The sequence below is a fragment of the Pelodiscus sinensis genome, chromosome 16 (genome assembly GCF_049634645.1).
Source record: "Pelodiscus sinensis isolate JC-2024 chromosome 16, ASM4963464v1, whole genome shotgun sequence".
NCBI classification, from domain to species: Eukaryota; Metazoa; Chordata; order Testudines; family Trionychidae; genus Pelodiscus; species Pelodiscus sinensis.
Window position 1 is genome coordinate 10747928 of NC_134726.1, and position 15406 is coordinate 10763333.

At 45.0% G+C, this 15406-nt stretch overlaps 1 protein-coding gene across 3 annotated transcripts in view; it reads left to right on the forward strand.

Annotated features, from left to right (window-relative positions):
* The window catches only part of ABAT (4-aminobutyrate aminotransferase), a 145979-nt gene that overhangs the window by 121049 nt on the left and 9524 nt on the right, over nt 1-15406 (forward strand). For all 3 annotated transcript variants that reach the window (XM_075899273.1, XM_075899275.1, XM_075899274.1), the window contains 5 exons: nt 3204-3267; nt 3954-4102; nt 8098-8235; nt 10821-10988; nt 11843-11989. In XM_075899273.1, coding sequence (XP_075755388.1) covers nt 3204-3267; nt 3954-4102; nt 8098-8235; nt 10821-10988; nt 11843-11989 — 666 coding nt within the window. The remainder of the gene's footprint in view (nt 1-3203; nt 3268-3953; nt 4103-8097; nt 8236-10820; nt 10989-11842; nt 11990-15406) is intronic.

The following is a 15406-nucleotide window of genomic DNA, read 5'->3' on the forward strand; positions in this document are numbered from 1 at the left end:
GATCATCAGGCTTCAAACCGTGTGTTTCATGCAGAAATCTTATGCACATGAGATTGTCTGTAGTGCCTCAGCAAGGGGCACATTAGTGACAAGTATCAAATTTGCACATCATTCAAGCCCTGTGTGACGACGCGTTGGGGTTCCCCCGCCTCCTGCACCCCCGAAATGGCACAAACAGACTCCACCAGCCAGTAGAATAGAGGTGGTTTATTGCTTCTCCAGCATACAGTACAGCACAGATGTCATCAGGTTACAGGGCAGGCCTAGGATGCCTCAGCCCCCCTTGATATGGGGGTGGGGGGTTCGGCTTCTAAACCCCCCAGCCTGTTGCTGAGGCTGTTTCCTCCATCCTCCCAGACAGAAACTAAACTAACTCTCCTCCAGCCCTGCCCCCCAGCCAGGGCAGCATCCACCTTCCTTTGATTCTCTTCCTGGGGGTTAGCTGGTCAGACAGGTTGAGACACCCTCTTTGCATAATGACTCATCGCCTGTCTTGCTCGGTGGTGCTACGGACAATAGCCAGTGAGTTAGCAAGTTCCCCCCCACTACGTCACACCCTGTACCAATAAGGAAAGGGACATTCGCTTGTGGGTACTCCTAACAGAATTGGCAGTGTCCCTGGGAGGGGAGCAGGCGCTGATTTTTAACCTCAGACACCATGCCTCTGGCATGGAATGTCCCCTCAGTGCCTTCTTCCAGTCAGCACCATTAACCCTAAGCGGTCCCAGTATGGAAGGTAAAGACTTCAACCAAGGTCTGCTCCTCTCTGCTCCAAAAGGCCATGGAGAAAAAGGGAGGGGATCCTAGACCTGCATGTGGTAGCTCATCACCTCTGCAAGGAAGTTGAACTTGAAGCAGAGTGACCCAGCCTGTAGTGTCAGCAGGGCAGCAACAATGGCCTGTGGAATCTAGAGGCACCCTTGATTTCCCATTTTCTCCTGGCCTGGACCGCAATAACGTTAGACCACTGGGTCTGGGCTATTGTTCCCCAGGGTTATACCCTTCAATTCCTTTCCATCCCCCAGTTCCACTCCCCTGCCCTGTCCCTCTTCAGGGACCCTTCTCATGTAAGTCGTCTTGTACAGGAGGTTCAGGAATTGTTGCAGATGGGTGTGCTGTAGGAAGTTCTGCTTGAGTTCCGGAACGAAATTCTTTCCTGTTAATTCCTAATTCCAAAGGGTAAAGGAGGTCTACAGCCCATTCTAGAACTGAGAGATCTGGTCTGCAGGGTTTTCTTACTTCAAGTGTTGGGCAAGGTGGTGAGATTCCTCATGGCCTCAATATTTTATATAAACAGACAAGGGGGAGACACACTTCACCATGCTATGCCAGGAGACACTCCTCCTCTGGGATTTCTGTATCAGCCATAATATCCATCTGGAGGCAGATCACCTCAGCAGGGATTTCTCACCACAAGTGGTCACTGCACTAAAAACTGGCCTCCACAATTTTTCTGGAGGTGGGAGACTCCCCAAATAGACCTTTTTGCCACTAGGCAGAAAAGGAAGTGCCACCATTTCTGCTCCCAGTGGGACCTGGGCAAAGGCTCCCTCTCAGACACCTTTCTCCTATCATAATCTAAGGGCCTCCTCTATGTGTTCCCAACAATTCCTCTCATCAGCAGGGTCCTAGTCCTTGATTGTTCCAGTCTGGCTTTGCCAGCATTGGTTCTGGACATTACTGAACTTGGTGATATACCCCCCAGCCCTTCTGGACCAGTTATCTCAGGACCAGAGCCAGCTCCTCCATCCCAGCCTCGCATCCCTACATATCATGGCATGGATGTTCCATGGCTGAGAAAGGCGGAACATACCTTCTCGGCAGAGGTCCAGTAGGAAACCTTCCACAAGCGAAGGTTGGTGAGGTTCTCCCACTGGGAGATGGAGCGAGGCATCTCTCCAGAACATACTCCAATATAGTTGGTTCTCTGCTACCTGCTACAACTTCAGTGCCAAAGCATGCCATATCCCTCTAGTAAGATGCATCCCTTGACCATCTCAGCTTTCCATAGGCCAGTCCAAGGTCAGACAGTGTTTCAGCATGACATGATGGTGAGGTTTCTGTGGGGTCTCGAGTGACTTTATCTGCAGCTGTGGGGTCCTGTCCTCCATTGGGATCTTAACTTAGCCCTGGATGTCAGAAGGCCCTTGGCCTTTCATTCTGCAAGTCATCTCAGTTGGCTGGCCAACTGGATTACCTCATCTTATTTGGACCTGCTCTGATCTAGCCGGGGTTACCCTGCTGTGGATCTTGTGGACCCATTCAACTAGAGGCCAGGCATCATTAGTGACTTTTCTAATGTGGAATGGACATGAGCTATCTCTCTCGAAGAAAAGACCATTACATTTTGTAACTGATGTTCTTTGAGATGTGTTGCTCATGTTCATTACACGACCTGCCCTTCTTCACCACTGTCAAAGTTTCTAGCAAGAAGGAACTAAGGGAGCAGGGCCTTAGGATTTATGGGGCCCTACACAGTACTATTAAACTGGTGCTCCTATTCCCAATGGCAATCTGAGAGAGAGGGGACATGATTTTTAGAAAGGTGTTTTATAATCTTCAGGAACACACTAATGGAATATTTTAAAGCGAATTGTAAACCAAGACCATGAAGGCTAATAGTAAATTCAGAAACTGACAGTATATACCGGGGATTCCAAATGCTGTTAAGTGGCTCCATTACTACTCAAATGGTTCTTTCACAGGTCCAGTGCTAATAGGTCTGGCAGGCTTTCTCACTATTTAGCTAATGGCATATTAGGTTGCATTAAGAGGAGTATTGCCAGCAGATCCAGAGATGTGATTATTCCCCTTTATTCAGCTCTGGTGAGGCCACATCTGGAGTATCGTGTCCAGTTCTGGGCCCCCCACTACAAAAAGGATATGGACGCATTAGAGAGGGTCCAGCGGAGGGCAAACGAAATATAAAAGGAATAAAGACTATTTCTTGGCAAAGAAATTTATACATGTACTTTACTAAACTTGCTGCCTTAGTTGAGGCAATAGCTAAAAGTGGCAAAAATCTTGCGCTCTCTCACTCTGATGAACATATTCTTGACCAGACTTTTGTTTACATGTAGAATGCTTGTGTGTGTTGTACAATTCAGTTATGTAATCCTCCTTATGATTCCATTCCAGTGAGCTGCACTGCCACCTTCCTGTTGTTTGAATAATTCAGACACATATCCTGTGTTTGGTTTCAGGCTCCAGGCTGTCCTGATTATAGTATTCTGTCCTTTATGGGTGGATTCCATGGAAGAACGATGGGTAAGAAAAACACTTCCCCCTTTTCCTTTCTCAACAGATATTAGACACAGCAGTGCATATTTATCTCATTTTATTTAAACCTTTCAAAATGAAAGGTTCTTTTGCAATTGATAGAAATATGATCAGTAAAAACACATTGATTCATTAAAATATCAGTTTAGGCCCATAGTTTTGCCATGTACACTATTAATAATCTATCATTCTAGGTGACAGGTTTCACAAGATACTGCTTAATACCATTTGGTTCTGCCAGTGCAGATGGGAGAGTTTCATGTGGTAAACATATTACTTAACTGCTACAGCTTGGAACTTTGAGGAGCTGTAGATTGATTGAGAACATGGTTTGGTCCTCTCAGTAACTGGGAAGAGGAAACACAGTTTTAACCAAAGTGGCTGTTACCCTCCTGTAAGCAGATTCTCCTAACTTTTTAAAAAATACTTTTAAAATAGTGTAGATGCCATCCGACTCCTCAGAATGATGCTCTGACTAGTAGAAATGCACTTGTGCATTTTCAAACTCAGTGAATATTGCAGGATAATCTTATATAAATAAAATGGAATCATCCAGTCCTTTTCAATAGCCCAGTAGAAGTCTGATTCTCCCCTCTCAGAATGTTTCTTTCCATATTTCTTTCAATATTTCTAATGAGCTTTTGTTTTAATTTTGGTTTTTTTGGGGGACTTAGGCTGCTTAGCTACAACTCACTCTAAAGCAATTCACAAATTAGACATCCCCTCGTTAGACTGGCCAATTGCTCCATTTCCAAGACTACAATACCCCCTGGAAGAGTTTGTGAAAGAGAATCAACAGGAAGAAGCCCGCTGTTTAGAGGAGGTGAGTACTTCACTGGCTGAATTCTGTTTTCATTTTGAAATAATGAATATGGGATTATCTGCCACTAACATGGAAGAAAAAATTCAGGAATTGGAATAGCCCTAAGCTGTTATGGTTAAAAGATTGCCTCTGCTGCCATTTAAAAAGAACTATCTACTGTGAAATTGTGAATGATATGCAGAAATTTGCCCCCAAATAAATTTCATGTGCAAAGAAAGGTTTGTTTAAAAATATCTGAATTAATTTTCTCTCCGAAATTAGGGAGAGGGAAATGTGCACAAGGGTGAGCCTCAATGTGCTTAGTCCTCTGAAAAACAACTTTGTAAAAGTAACATAGGTTTTCCTGATTTATGTAGTACTAGAAGACTTACCCAGCATTGCCTGGGGCAGTGGCCAAGGCTACCTGTCTTCTCCCCAGGGATCACCCGGAATGGCAGGGACCACTCTGCCTGCCTGCTGACATCTTTCTGGGGCCAGCTTGTTGCAGGGGGAGCCCCACCAGCTTCTCCCTGGGGCAGGTGGGAGGGGGATTGTACAGGCTGCCCACCGGCTTCTCCCCAGGGCCAGTCTGGAGCGGTGGGGGCTGCATGCCACAGTGGCTGGGAGCTGCTCCCCAGGGTGACAGACCATGTTGCCAGCCAGTGGCTGCTTCCTGGAGCTGGGCCACTTGCTTCCCCTGTTGGTCATTTGTGAATATAACTCTCCCTGCTCTCACACCCCTCCCTTTCCATTTGATATGAAACAATCACATTCCATGTACATCCCATTGTCTTGGCACAACTAAACCCTGATCTTGCTTTACGTTATGATAAGAGGAAGCTGCCTACCAAATTTGGTGGTCCTAGCTCTTACTGTTTTAGGAGACGTTTTTGAACAGATCGATGGATGGATACACAGTCAGATGCACCAACTCTCTAAGGGTATGTCTACACTACAGCACTAATTCAAACTAACTTAATTCGAATTAGTTAATGTGAAATAAGCTAATTCAAATTAGTGCATCTAGACCTAAAAACTAATTTGAATTAGCGTTTTGCTAATTCGAAATAGCATGTCCACATTGAGTGGACCCTGAACCAAAGTTAAGGCTGGCCGGAACCACTGACGGCAGGGCATCAGGTTAGGACTTAGAGTGTAGAGCTGCTGCCTCAGGCTAGCCAAGGGCTGTGTTTAAAGGGACATGACCCCTACCCCGGACAGACAGTTCTCAGGGTTCCCCGCTTGCTTGTCTAACTCGATGAGGGACAGCAAAGCAGTCCTGTCTTGGAGTGCCCTGACTGTCCACACTCGGCACATCACAGCACTCGGCCATCAGCCCGGCTGCACTTGCCGCAGGCTGCCATCTGGGGGGGGGTCAATTGGGGACCAGTCAGGATCCAGGAGGCCCTGCAGGAGAGCTTCCACCCTGAGGAGCCCGCAGAGCCACCCCAGTCCTCCGCTCGTGCCCCATTCTTCCCTCACCTCCTTCCACTTACCCATCCCTAGCCCCCCTTCCTGATGTAAAAAATAAAGGACACGTGTGTTCAAAAATAGAAACTCTCTTTATTTAACAAAACTGGGGGGGGGATTAACCTCTGGGGATACTGGGAAAAGGAGGTGGGAGAGGGGAGGGGAGGGGGAAACCTGGGAGGAGGGAGCTGGAAGGGGGAAGCCAGGGGAAGAAGGAGGAGGGGAAGGATAAAATTATGATATGCCATATCTTCAGTACTGTGTACAGATGTGGTCTCCTCACCTCAAAAAAGATATTTTGGCCTTGGAAAGGGTTCAGAAAAGGGCAACTAAAATGATTAGGGGTTTGGAACAGGTCCCATATGAAGAGAGGCTAAAAAGACTGGGACTTTTTAGCTTAGAAAAGAGGAGACTGAGGGGGGATATGATAGAGGTATATAAAATCATGAGTGGTGTGGAGAGGGTGAATAAAGAAAAGTTCTTCATTAGTTTCCATAATATAAGGACTAGAGGACACCAAATGAAATTAATGGGTAGCAGGCTTAAAACTAATAACAGAAAGTTCTTCTTCACACAGCGTCTAGTCAACCTGTGGAACTCCTTGCCACAGGAGGCTGTGGCCTTTGGTGCCCAGGCTGGCAGCTATCCTGCCCTAGACGGCCGCTTTCCTGTGCCTAGTGCGGAGATTGTGGACGTTGGAGGCCTCCCCCCAAACCTCGAAGAGGTCCACGATCTCTGCACTAGACCAGACAGGCGCCCGCCTCTTGTGGCCCCAGGCAGACTCCTGGGAGCCACCAGCCTGGTCCTGGGAAGAGGCGGAGGGCTGGGTGGCAGCAGATGGCTGGCTCATGCTGTGCCAGGTGCAGGGTCTGCTGGCTGGGTGTGGCAGGTTTGCAACTGGCACAAGCACTGTAGCCACACCGTGCCCCTTTAAGGGCTTTGGGGCTGGGACGAGGGCAGAAGAGTTTCCCTGGCTTGGCCCAGAGTGGCCACCAGGGCAACCTGGGAAGGGCTAGCCTCCAACTAGTTCAAATTAAGTGGCTACACAGCCCTTAATTCGAACTAGGAGTTAGTCCTCGTAGAATAAGGTTTACCTAGTTCAAATTAAGCGCTCCGCTAGTTCGAATTAAATTTGAACTAGCGTTTTGTATGTGTAGCCGCTATTAAAGTTAATTCGAACTAATGACCGTTAGTTCGAATTAACTTTGTAGTGTAGACATACCCAAAAATATGTAGTAGATTTCTGGATTCAGGCTCTGATCCTATAATCATCTCAGTGAAGGGGGACATTGGCATGGCTCCCCAGTGAAGCCATTAAGTCTGCCTATGCAGGAGTAGTAGGGGCTCTGCACAGAGCCAGGGATAGTTCAGTGGTTTGAGCATTGGCCTGCTAAACCTAGGGTTGTGAGTTCAGCCCTCAAGGGGGCTATTTAGGGATTGGGGGCAAATCTGACAGGGATGGTACTTGATTTTGCCACGAGGGCAGGGGATTAGACTTGATGATCTCTCAAGGTCCCTTCCAGTTCTATAAGATAGGTATATCTCTATTATTTATAATGTGTTGGAGGGGTTTAAGTTGTGGGCTGTAGCTGATGACAAATGGAATTCTGTTGTTTTTTCTTTTTGGCCAGTCTTGAAGTAGTTCATGTCTGGGTATTCTTTTGGCTCTGTCAATCTGTTTTTTCACTTCTCTGGGTGGGTATTTCAGTTTTAAGAATTCAAACCAAAATAATACCAGGAAAAACTACAGGAAAGCAAATGTTTTGGGGATGCATACTGCTACAACAAACACTGGAAAATCAACATGTCAGTGGGAAAAGTAAAAATGAAAAGGATCAATGCACAAACTTACAGATACAGAGTTGACAATTTGTTTGAAAGATCCGATAGTAGCTAATCAGCACCTTCAAAAAAGTGTCACTTTTAGTAGCATGAACTTTTATCAGCCCCATGAAGTTCAGAGTGGAAAGTTCCAGGTACAAATAACTATGAACGACTGGGAGTCTGGGATTTAATGAAAAAAATTATATAAGATATTGTCAGCAACAGAAGTTTTGCACTATTTGATCTGATTAATTTCAAAGCATCTGCAGTACGTTTGGGTGACTGGAAAGGGCGACATTGTAGATTTCCATGTAAAACAAATAATTCAAAATGATAAAATGAGGTTTCAACACAATATGTAACTGGGTTTTTTCTTCAGTATCATTTGAGTGACTTAATAAACTAAAGTGGTTTTGATTATTTCACTGAGTTTGCTACAAGTTTCAAACAAGTATTATTGTAAATTAATGTGAAGTATTAAAATGGTTTAAAGTTACAGCACTTTAACATAATTAAATTAAGAATTAAGTAATGGTCCTAAGTTCTGCAACAATCCATATTCTTTCATGTTAATGTTTGTGGGATTTGATGTATTCATAGCAAGGAGTGGTTTTTGCACCAAATTAATCCAGCTTCTGATGTCAGGAAGGACTATTTTCCAGGGAGGAAACCTGCCAATTTTTATTTGGGAGGAAAATATAATATCTGTGTTTGACATACAGGTAGAAGATCTGATTGTAAAGTACAGAAAAAAGAAGAGGATTGTTGCTGGAATAATCATTGAACCAATTCAGTCAGAAGGGGGAGACAATCATGCTTCAGATGATTTCTTTAAGAAGTTACGGGACATAGCCAGAAAGGTAAAGCAAACATTTAGACATCCACCAAATGATGGTTTGAATTTGCAAGACTTCATTCCTGCTTGTCAAGTTAACTGATGTTTTCTCCAGACCATTTCAATGATTTTCCCATAACCCCTTTCTGAAGACTAACATAAGATTAGAGACCTCCTGAAAGCCTTCTGGAATGACATTGGTGGCAATGATGTGTATGTGCTCATACCCAACAGTGCCTTTTCTCCAGCACAGTAACATCTCCTGTTCCATTTGACATACTCTCAGAGAGTTAGCAGTGAATTGTTCTGTTGAATAGTTCTCCCACTCTCAAAAGAGTAATAGAGAGGAAGCCCTGTTAGTCTCATCTTGGTAAAACAAAAGGAAAAAATATGTAGCACTTTAAACTAACACCTAATAAACTATTTTTCCTTTTGTTTTCTCAAAGGAGACTGAGAGATTGGGCCAATCTGATAAATCCCGAAGCTTCATGGGGGTAGCCAAGTTAGTCTGTACAGGATAAACTTAAAAAACAACAAATGGTCTGGTAGCACTTTATAGACTAACAAAACATGTAGATGGTATCATGAGCTTTCGTGGGCACAGCCCACTTCTTCAGATGACTGGAGTTTTGAGTTTAGGATGTGCAGACCCAAAATAAATAGGGGCGAATGGAGAGTGGGAAAGGAAAAAAATGGAAGGGGGCAGGGAACAAGGAGCAGAGGGTATGAAAACATCAAAGGGAAAACCAACTAGGCAGAACTAGTAACCTATAAGCACCTAAATATTGGATAGTTAAAAGAAGCGGATAAGGATCATAGGATAGCAATTAGATACTAATTCAATTAGGTACTAATGCAAGAATCTACACAAAGAGCTGTTGGCACCTTCATTGAATGTTAGGTTAATAATGTCCCAGACATCCATTATCTCGATTGAGGAGGTCATCAGTGTGAGAATTGAATTTGTGGATGAATTGTAATTCCAACACACCTCTGTGTATTTGGCTTGTAGAATTGGTTTGTGACAAGACAGCCAACTGGAGATCTTTTAAAGAGGGATTAGGTAGATTGAAATGTTCTCCAACAGATTTCTCCTGGTTCTGTATCAGTTATTTAAGCTATAAGGCTAACTTCCCTGGAGAGGCTCATACACAATTCCAGGAATAGAAGGGATGGTGAACAAATATTTTTCCTTTTTGTAACATTTTCATTTGCAAATATAGACCCAGCAACAGTAAAAGCAGAAGTTGAGTCCAGATGTAAGTTCAGATGTTCCAGTAAATGACAAAAATCAACAAAATGTCTTATGCCATTTGAAATGTCGGGGCAACTATTTAAAGGGGAGGAGAAGAGAACTACTGTACCTTGCACTTTCTTCTTGTAAATGTTCCAGGGGAGAAACTCAAATGTGTGTTCATAGAAAAACATATTAATGACATTTGGGTACCCTGTTCGGCAGGATGAAGCAGCATCATTTTCTGTTGTTAACAAGTGCTCGACTGCCCACTCTTTTTTCTCACAGTGGCATCATGTGAGCAGATTAGATGAGATGGACAAGTGTGAGATTAAATCAAGCAGCTTTAGTCTTGCCCAAACTGAGGACATGCCAGTGTTGTAACAGTATTTTGTTGAGAACACCCAATAATCTGTTCTAATGTGAGTCTTCAAACATTGGTTTAGGAATCTCCCTGCCTACATAGGATCAGCGAAATAGTCCATTGCTAGTGACATCTTTTTTTCAAAAAGGGGCTTCAAGGGCTGCAGGGAACATAGGCAAGGGGAAGGCATTGCCTTCCCAAAACTGCACATGCTCCCACCACCCAGGAGGGCTGGGACCATGATGCAGCTGCCCAGCTCTGTGGCTGCCAGATGCTCCAGCCACACCAACCACTGGCATGGGTGAGCGTCTGGGGATTTCTGGAGGCTGAGGACAGTAACCTGGGGTGGAGGTCAGGGTTGGCTCCCCAGAGGGTGGGGGGAGTTGTGGAAAGGGCGGCGCCTTGGGAGGAAGGGGCAGAGCCTGGGCTTTCCTTCCCCAGCTGGGTGTCCACCCCAGGAGGGGCTGGAATTTTCAGCTAGCCAGGGTTACCTGATTGGCCAACCATTCCAAAATGTTTTATGCTACAGAACAGATGTGCTGGGATGTTGCCTGTGTCTCTTGAATGTAGCTGGCCCCCTATGTTGTAGGTAAAAATCTTTCAAAAGCACAAATAGATGTTAGTCTCATAATTCCCATTGACTTTCTAACTGCTTCTAGAACTTTTGAAAATCACCCGCCTAGCATTTGCTAATATTACTTGGAAACATTTTGAGGCAGTCTATCTAAAAACATGGTTGTGTTTTCTGTTGCCTGCACAGAGTAGTGTAGAAACCAGATTTCTGTGTACCACTCTCAAAAATAGCTGAATTTCTTTTGATGATGTATTCACAAAAAGATCTAACAAACTATTCAGAGACTGACATGCGAGAAGTGCTCAGAACAGTTCTCCTGTCATATTGTTCTGTGCACTGTTCTTTAACTTCTATTATGTATATATTCAGCAAGAGAGGTGAATGTTTGTTTTGGAAACATGGATTCAAGATCCTTGATCTCTTAATCTCTCCGAACAGCATGGCTGTGCATTTCTGGTGGATGAGGTACAGACAGGAGGTGGCTGCACCGGGAAGTTTTGGGCCCATGAACACTGGGGCCTAGACGACCCCACTGATATGGTATCATTTAGTAAGAAGATGATGACAGGAGGATTTTTTCACAAGGAGGAGTTCAGGCCCAATGCTGTAAGTGTTTGAGTGTACCTTGCATTCTGTTGTCCTAAGTCTTAATGAGTGAAAGAAAATGGTCCATTTCTGGGTGTGATTCTAACACAAGCTGAACTTTGGGACCTACTTCTTTTCTCACCTGCCCAGTGTGCAGGTATTCCTGATATATAATAAACTCAGCTGGCCTGTACCTGGGTTCAACTGATATGTGGCAGTACACATGGTATATCTGAGTAGAAGGTCGTTATTGTTTAACACACACAGTCTGTATAGTCTCACAAGTACAAACAGTAGGTCTAGATCTCCATGTTCTTACACTAGTCTGACCACAGTGAAGTCATGTTCAGTGGACTTACATTGGTATAAGACTGGTGTCAGGGAATGGAGAACCAGGCCCCGTATTTCTAATACACTGAATTTTCAACACCATATGGGAGTAAGACTTGACCCTGTACTTTGAGGGGCTCTATCTCTTTCGTTCAAAACCTGCAGATTCTTTTATCCAGATTTTTTTACAGACAATTAGCAATCTGTGCATAGTTATAAACGTAACATAAGAAAACTGAACCCTTGGGAAACATTGAAAGTTCTGAGGCAAACTACACAATGCTAAATGCTGGTCTCAGTTACACTCACATCTATTTCAGGGAGGTCACAAAGGACAGCGTGCCATTATTAGCACCAAGTGACTTCTCCCTAAATGCTTCTGGATGAGTTTTCTGTTTCAACAGCATAAAAGACTGTTCATAAAAGACTGTTCATTTCTGGTGCCCAAGATGTTTGCTGACACCCATATACTGACTTTCCTTTGTTTACAGCATTGCTTTGATTCAAATTGACTTTCATCATCTTCTGCAATTTTTTCCCTCCAGCCATATCGGATTTTTAATACCTGGCTTGGGGATCCCGCCAAGAACCTCCTGCTTGCTGAAGTGATTAATGTTATTAAGAGGGAAGACCTCCTAAACAATGCAACTCATGCAGGCAAAGCTCTACTGGCTGGGCTGCTGGACTTGCAGGTAACTGAAATGCTTAAATGAATACAAGCATAGGAGAGAATTGGCATCATGGGGTTTTTCTGATCAGAACACTTGCCCAGTCTGTCCATATCCTGTCACAGGCGGTGCCCAGAACTTGGATGCTTTAGACTCTGGGCTTACCTATGTGATAACTGTATCGGTTGTGATAAACACCTTCAGTTACTTCAGTGCAAGTCTGTGTGCAGCCACTTACTTCAGAAGAGAGCCTTATTATGATGCCATTTTAATATTATTAAATTAAGTTACCTTCAAATAGGGCACATTTAAACCAAAGTAGAGACTTGAACCAAAATAACTAGCGGTGTGATCTACAACTAGCTGTAATCCTAGCCCTAACCCCCTAACTACAGAAACCAGGCCCTGAAACCCTGGAAACCAGGCCCCAGAATGTGTCTCAGGGTGCATCTACACAACAGGGCTTAACTCAAAATAAGTTACGCAAATTGAGCTATGTCAATTGCATAGCTTATTTAGAAATAGCTTATTTTGAAATTGGAAGCATCTACACAGCATTTATTTCAAAATAGAGCACTCTTCCTCCAACTTCCCTTACTCCTCGTACAATGAGGGTTACAGGAGTCAGTAAGAAGTCCTCCAGCTTGACAGTATTTTGACATTATTTCAAAATAACTGCCTGCTGTGTACATGCGGACTAAGTTATTTCAAAATAATGCTAGTTATGTCAAAATAATGTTGCTGTGTAGATGTACCCTGGGTGTCCCAAACCCTGGTTCCTACCTTAACCCAAACCTGCCTGTCAGAAACCCCAAAAATCAGGTCCTGAAACCCCCAAACCGGTCCCTGAAGCCCCAGAAACCCAGACCTGAGAATCTAAGTGTCCCAAACCCTTGTCCTTGCCCATTCCTTAGCCAGTGGTCTCTGCTGGTTTTCCCCTGTGAGAACATACATTTCATTTTCATTTTGTGTGTTGCTTTTGTGTGTCTTAGTTTGCTTTTCTGTCACTGCTTTCGGTTTCACCTTTTACTCCACAACAGTAACAATATTAAGAGGACTAAAATGCCAGTTCATAGACTCATAGGGTTGGAAGAGACCTCAGGAGGTCATCGAATCCAACCCCCTGCCCATAGCAGGACCAACCCCAACTAAATCAGTTCCTTAGCGATAGCAGTGGCACCCGGAAAAAAGTGCAGAAATTCTAACCGCAGCAAGCTCCTTTCTGCAAGGAACTCGGGGCAGCAGTAGCAGGCAGACCTGCTACCAGTCACTCTGCCTTCAGCAAGGCAACAGACAGCAAGGCCACCTGCCGCTGCCAGGAAGGAATGTGTGCAGGGAGTGGGTTAGGGCGGGCATCAGGGTGTATGGATATATGCCAACAGTGTCCAGCTGGATCGGTGCCTTTCCGGAAGTGGCAGGTAGCCTCGCTGCCTGTTGCCCTGCTGAAAGTGGGGAGACTGGCACTGGGTTCACCTGCCACTGCCACCTCAACTATCTTACAGAAAGGAGCCTGCTGCGGTTTCAAGTTTCACGCCGTTTGCCAACAGCTCTGCACTTGCAATATAGTGCTCTTCCAGCCAGAACTGAGAATTTGAAGTTTCCAGGGCAGGACCTTCTGCAACAAGCCAGTTGGGGCAATCTCACACATGCACACAGCATGGTGATACCAGAGGTGTTTGTGTGTGTCTTCTGGTTTCCAGCTTTATATCGCCACATAGAGTTTGCAGAAAAAGGGACAAGCCGTGGGCTCTTAAGGCATAGTGTCTTGCACCCTGGGCAGAGATCCCTGGGACACCTTGTGTGAAGATGATGAGGGCTAGTTGGCTGGGTGCTGCCTCACTGCTTTGGGCCTTTCACCCTTGTGAAAAATTCTAACTCCCCAAGTTGACACTCCGAGAATGGCAGCTTTACAGAAGTTTTTTTTACAGAAAATGTTGGCTGCTCTGGGTTGGCTACAGCTACCACGTAGACACACACTATATCGATATAACTTCCACAATGCATCACACCAGTTAGTATGATAAGATTACCTACAAAGGCATATGGCCCATCAGTGACTGCTAGCAGCAAATATCCCCAGCAGCCAGAGATGGGGCACTCGGTGAGAAGGGCTCTGAGTTATTCCAGGAAATTATTTCCCGGGTGTCCAGCTGGTGAGTCTTGCTGACATGCTGGGGATTCAACCAAATGCCAGACACCATGGTCAGGATGGAATATTCCTCCAGTCCATGTTATTTATTGTAAATAATGAAATCCTGGTGCATTCACTGAAGTTGTTTTTAATACATTTAAATCTGGGTTTTCTCATGGTCCATGATAATCAGTCCCATCTGTACTAGTTCTTTAAGGTTATTTCTTGTAAGAAACTAAACTAATGCTAATAATACTTTGAACTGGAAGTCTGTTGGCACTTAGAAGCTGTGTGACTAAGACAGGGGAAGTGATTGCGCAATCTGTGACTAGTAGGTGGACAAAGAGGAGCATAAACAGCATATTTGTTTGCAAATAGTTAACCTTCTCCCTCAAGATGTACTCATTAGTGATCTTGCCCAAGCAGATGGGGAGAAGTGACTATGTGGTTTATTTTTCTTTGAGATTTATGGGACAAATTAACAATGTTTACTCTTAACTTCAGTTTGCAGGGTTTGTGTTTCCGAGAGCCGAGTTAGGATCAGTTCAGTCTGTGGAAATGACAGATTTCGCTGCCTCAGCTTCTGTACTAAACAATTGATCATGATTTTTTTTAAATGAAAAGGAATCCTGTAGCAGTGTGGTCTCCAACCTTTCTAACCACAACACCACTTTTTCAATTTAAGTTCAATGTAAGATCTCCCTCAGACCCAAATACCCTTGCCCCACTTCCTTCCTGCTCCTTCTTTGAGGCCCTGCCCTTGCTCCACCCCCTCTCTGAGGCCTCACCCTGCTCACTCCATCTCCCTTCCTCCTCCATCCTCATTCACTTTTACCAGACTGGGGTAGGGAGTTGGGGTGCAGGCTCTAGTCTTGAGCCAAGGGGTTTAGAGTGTGGGAGGGGCTTAGACCAGGACAGGGGATTGGGGTCTAGGAGGGTTTTCAGGGTGCAAGATCTGGGAAGAAGTTTGGGTGCAGGGGGACTCATGTCTGGGGTAGGATGTTGGGTGCAGGAGGAGGTTCAGGGCTGGGACAGGGGTTTGGGAAGCAGGCTCTGTCTGGGCACCACTTAACTGAGACGGCTTCCGGGTAATGGAGCAGTGGGGTTAAGGCAGATTTACTCCTGCCCTGGCCCCGCACCATTCCTGAAAGCAGCTGGCATGTACAGCAATGGCTCCATGGTGCCATATGCTGCCCCTCATCTACAGGTGCAGCTTCTACTGACTATGGTTCCCATTACTGATCAGTGGGAGCTTGCAGGAGTGGTGTCTGCAGGCAAGGACAGCATGTGGAGACCCCCTGCTCTGCTTC